This window comes from Limulus polyphemus, unplaced genomic scaffold (genome assembly GCF_000517525.1).
Source record: "Limulus polyphemus unplaced genomic scaffold, Limulus_polyphemus-2.1.2 Scaffold1639, whole genome shotgun sequence".
In the NCBI taxonomy this organism is placed as follows: domain Eukaryota; kingdom Metazoa; phylum Arthropoda; class Merostomata; order Xiphosura; family Limulidae; genus Limulus; species Limulus polyphemus.
The window spans coordinates 140903-145706 of record NW_013667249.1 but is presented as its reverse complement, the minus strand read 5'-3'; the positions used below and the strand labels follow the sequence as shown (position 1 = coordinate 145706).

General features: G+C 38.4%; 1 protein-coding gene across 1 annotated transcript in view; it reads left to right on the top strand.

Moving 5' to 3' along the window:
• Window positions 1-285: 285 nt before the first annotated feature.
• The window catches only part of LOC106464395 (homeobox protein unc-4 homolog), a 50727-nt gene continuing 46208 nt past the window's right edge, over window positions 286-4804 (top strand). The window contains exon 1 of the mRNA XM_013924527.1: window positions 286-661. Coding sequence (XP_013779981.1) covers window positions 286-661 — 376 coding nt within the window. The remainder of the gene's footprint in view (window positions 662-4804) is intronic.

Below are 4804 nucleotides of genomic sequence, written 5' to 3'. Positions count from 1 at the left end.
TGATTATCGACGCAAGTTAGTGGGTGATAACTGTGTGTGTGTGGTGGGGACTAGTTGGTTTGAAGAAACAGTTTCTTAGGGTGAAATTGGCAGAAGGAAGAATGATACACAACAGTCACCACGGGTGAACGTGGGTCTTCATTGTTGTAGCTTACGCTAAAGTATGAATAGTAGTCGGTGGCCGCCAACTGGCCATCATTTTTCCTTCGCTAATTCTCTGTGATTACACTTTAGAGCCAGACCTTACCAGAACGAATAAACGTAGAATTATTGGTAAAGATAAAAATGGATACTAGACTGTTAGATTCGGCATTTGGACAGAGCCATAGCCACTTGTTTGCCAGATTCGGAAGACCAATCCCTTCTCCCTACGCTCATTTCGCAGCTCCTCTGGCAAGCTACGCTGCCGTAGCTTTAGCACACCCGTACGGTTACCGACATACTCACCCTGGTTCGCACGGGGGTTTCTCAGGTGCGGCCTCGGGCTTCCCCTACACTCTTGACGGCTTGATAGGCTCTGCCTCTGCTCACGCCACCAGCCTTTCTGCCGTTCCTGCATTAACTGTGACCTCTTCTCATTCAAGGAGTAGTCCAGCATCAACACACGTTAGGCTTACCAACGAAACTGCGGTGGATTCGAAAGGAAGTCCAATCAAAAAAGGTAGGGACACACTTACGTTGTTTTTTTTTTTATTACACAAGCCTAAACGTACAGACAATGCTTCTTTTTCTACGGCGAATAGATAGTATAATATAGGTAAAAAAGTAATATTCTATGTTCGTGATTTTTGTTTCTGATTTAACCTCCCACCCCCTATATATATAAATAATTTGTGAGACCAGACAAGAGCGTCATTTCTAAGAAGAAAAAAAAAACAAGCATGTGGTAGAAAAAAAGCAAAACTGGTTTGATGTTTTTATGTGCAAGTTAATTACATATCCAATCGACAGTTATTGTGAACCAAACGTGTTGCACGCAGATTACCATACTAAGTTTGTCAAAAAACACGTGTCTCGTTAATACTCTTTCGTGTAGATTATCCAACCAGTTGACAGACAGCTTGTCATAAATATGTTTCCGACTCGTGCAGATTATCTATCCAGTTGACAATCAACCTGTCACAAACGTGTATCTAGTTGGCATACCATCCAACCAGTTCATAGTCAATGTGATAAAAACACGTGAATTGTTAGTGTTTTTTTAGGGCAAATTATCTGACCAGTAGAGTCACTGTGCCTCAATTATGGGTCCTGTTAGCGATTTTTCGGGTAGATTATGTATTCAGTTGACAGTGTGTCACAAACATGTGTCTCGTTAGTGTTTTTTTTTTTATTCAAAATGTTTATCCATTTGACAGTTAAAGGTTGTCTTTCGTGCTGACATTCAGTTGACAGATAAATTGTTAGAAACGTGTGTGGTTTCTTTGGCAGATTATCTTTCGTGCTGACAGACAGAGGATTCTTCGTCCAACTGAACAAAAGGTTGAAATATGCACTGAATGGATGTAGAACTTGTTCAGCGTCGCGATGTAAAACAACAGACAATTTATTGCACAAGTAAATAATGATGTAATGGAACATACTCAATTCGAGTGTTAATCTGTCAAATAGGAAAACAACAACATATAACATACTACTGCTTATCGTTAAAATATTATCACAATAGCTTTATGTTTATCGTGAAGTTGCAGTTCTTATAAGAAGTTCAGGGTTAAAATAAAGAAGATCGTATCATAGTACATCAACTATGCCATATTTGTTATATATATATATATATAGTGCTGACGATGCCTTTCGCCCAATACCAGGGCTCTTCGGACTGGTTGGGATACGACTGATGTGGTAGTGCATGGTTGAGTCACTATTCATGTAATCACATTGCTTGAAAATAACATCCGTTTCAGTGTGAACTGGGTTGATTTGGTGAAGTGTGATTTTATCAATCTATGCATTACGTCACTATACATCAGAATTAGGGCAAGGCATTTTAACAATATATTTTATTATTTAACTTCCGTTATTTATTATTATTAAAGTATTCTTACTGAATTGACTTAATCATTTTTCAGAAAAACTGACGAGCCAGCAATCGAATCATCTGATTGCTATTTTCTCTCGAGAATATATCTCACAGTATATCAGTATAAACAGTTCGGTACATACATTATATCTACGAACACGCGTTTACGTAAATTTTGTCTTCTTCATTTCGGAAGAGATACAGAAGCTACTCAATATATTTAAGATATTTAAATCCAGTTTCTACGTCTACCTTTTAAATTACGAGCCGAACGCGGCCTACCGGTTGATGTGTCGGGCTGCGGATCGAAAATCCGGGGTTCAAGACGTTATGTCACCGAATATGCTCTGCGTTTTCGGTTGTGGATGGGTGGATGAAAGTCACTGTCAACATTTCTAAGCCCTTGTGACGAGATGCGCTGCTGACTGGCTCTTACCTTTGGTCAGTAGTTCAAAATAAGGGACGGTGTACCTGAATCTTAGGGAGTATCTATTTATCTTAGGGAGTATCTATTAATCTTAGGGAGTATCTATTTAATTTTCCTCAGAATATATATGCTTTTACTCGTTTTTGTGCAGGGACTTATGAGTTTTTTAAGACTGCATCTGGAGGTGGCCCAGTATTTAGCGTGCTCGGATTGTGAATCCGAAAGTTCGTGGTTAGCGAACCCAATCCGCAAAAGGGGGCTTCGCCCTCTTAGGCCATGGGTACGTTATAAAGAGTGACGACAGAACAAGAATAGCCCAAGAGCTGGTGGTGGATGCTGTTGACTAACTGCCTCTTCCCCAATTCATCAGTTCCAATTTTGGACGGCTATCTGCAAGTAAACCTCGTTAAAACAATAACTTAACTGTTACATTTTTCTTTACTTTCACGTATAAGTTCTTATATTTTTAACACCCAGTGTTTTCACGCGTCAATAGGACAGCTTTACATAAAGAAACCCGAAGGCGTACATACACCAAACGGCTGAACGAGGGAAGAGCCGACCGACCGCTAGCGTTCCCTCGGCTAATTGAGACAAGCGGCAGTTACTACTTTTCAACTCGACAAATAGGTAAAACAGCAGTACGTAAACGCATTTGTGGGGATGGAAAATTGTGTATGGAGCTAACCGGAAGGTTTTGGGCGTTGTAGTTAAAGAAAAAAGGCTATAAATGCAAAGACCTTAAAACCTTACGTATATACGCTTGTATCTGCGGGCAGATATTTGTTGCCAAATGAAGTGTATCTGTCGTTAGCGTTTTTCACAAAATCACGTATAATTTTGGCTTGAAACTTCAAAGCGCTATGCCATATGTGTCCTAAAATTGTCGATTCTCATAAAGCATTGAAAAGCATTCTTTAAATATTATAACTTTGTATGAATATTTACAATAATGGAGGATACATTCAATCCGACGTGATTTAAGCCTCGTGGTTCACCTCACGTAAGTAAGAAGTACGCGCAGTTGGATACACATGCCAATTTTCTCTCTTAATAAATGCGCAAAGTTATAAAGTAGGTGCAAACCTGTTATGTCTAGATTTAGCCTTGTAGTTCTAACGCATGCTCTGAAGTATCGTTAAATGTAATATTATGACGCAGTTATTAGATAACGTCTGGCCTGTTTATGATACAAACACACACAAATATATATGTAATTTACACACTCGTTAAGATACGTCTGGCCTGTTTATGATACAAACACACACAAATATATATATAATTTACACACTCGTTAAGATACGCCTGGCCTGTTTATGATACACACAAATACATACAATTTACACAGTCGTTAAGATACGCCTGGCCTGTTTATGATACAAACACACACATAATAAACAACTTACACACTCGTTAAGATACACTTGGCCTGTTTATGATACACACACACATAATAAACAACTTACACACTCGTTAAGATACACTTGGCCTGTTTATGATACACACACATAATAAACAACGTACACACTCGTTAAGATACACTTGGCCTGTTTATGATACACACACATAATAAACAACTTACACACTCGTTAAGATACACTTGGCCTGTTTATGATACACACATATAATAAACAACTTACACACTCGTTAAGATACACTTGGCCTGTTTATGATACACACACATATGCAACTTACCGATAGCTACCAGATATTACCTGTAATCCCCTAAATGGTAGAAAGTCCATCGTAAACGTTGTCTTCAGTCCTCGGGATATAAGATGTTATTACCATTACATTGTCAGTCCCTGTCTTCATGTGGCTATTAATACATAGCGTGAGAGTACAACAACTTTACATATTGTGTTTACATAATGTGTTGCTCTAAAATACAAAATAACACTACAAAACTTGTAAAGTCAAGGAGTGGTCACACAAACTATTCCAAGATCCCCCCCTTTTTTCATGTACACACACGTATGAGTGTTCATTACTTTACACATGAAAGTTTAAAATTAGCAACGTTTTAAATCATCAACTCAAAATCCCCATCGATTTTTGCCTCTCGGTGACTCAGCGGGTAAGCTTAAGGATTTATAACGGTAACATTAGGGGGTTCGATCCCTGAGGTGGTCACAACACATAATACCCCAGTTGTGTAGCATAGGATCGATTTTTAACACACAATTATTTCTTTCTGCACAGGTAGACTTCTAATTTTTAACACACAGTTATTTCTTTCTGCACAGGTAGACTTCTAATTTTTAACACACAGTTATTTCTTTCTGCACAGGTAGACTTCTAATTTTTAACACACAGTTATTTTTTTCTGCACAGGTAGACTTCTATTGCGCGAAATT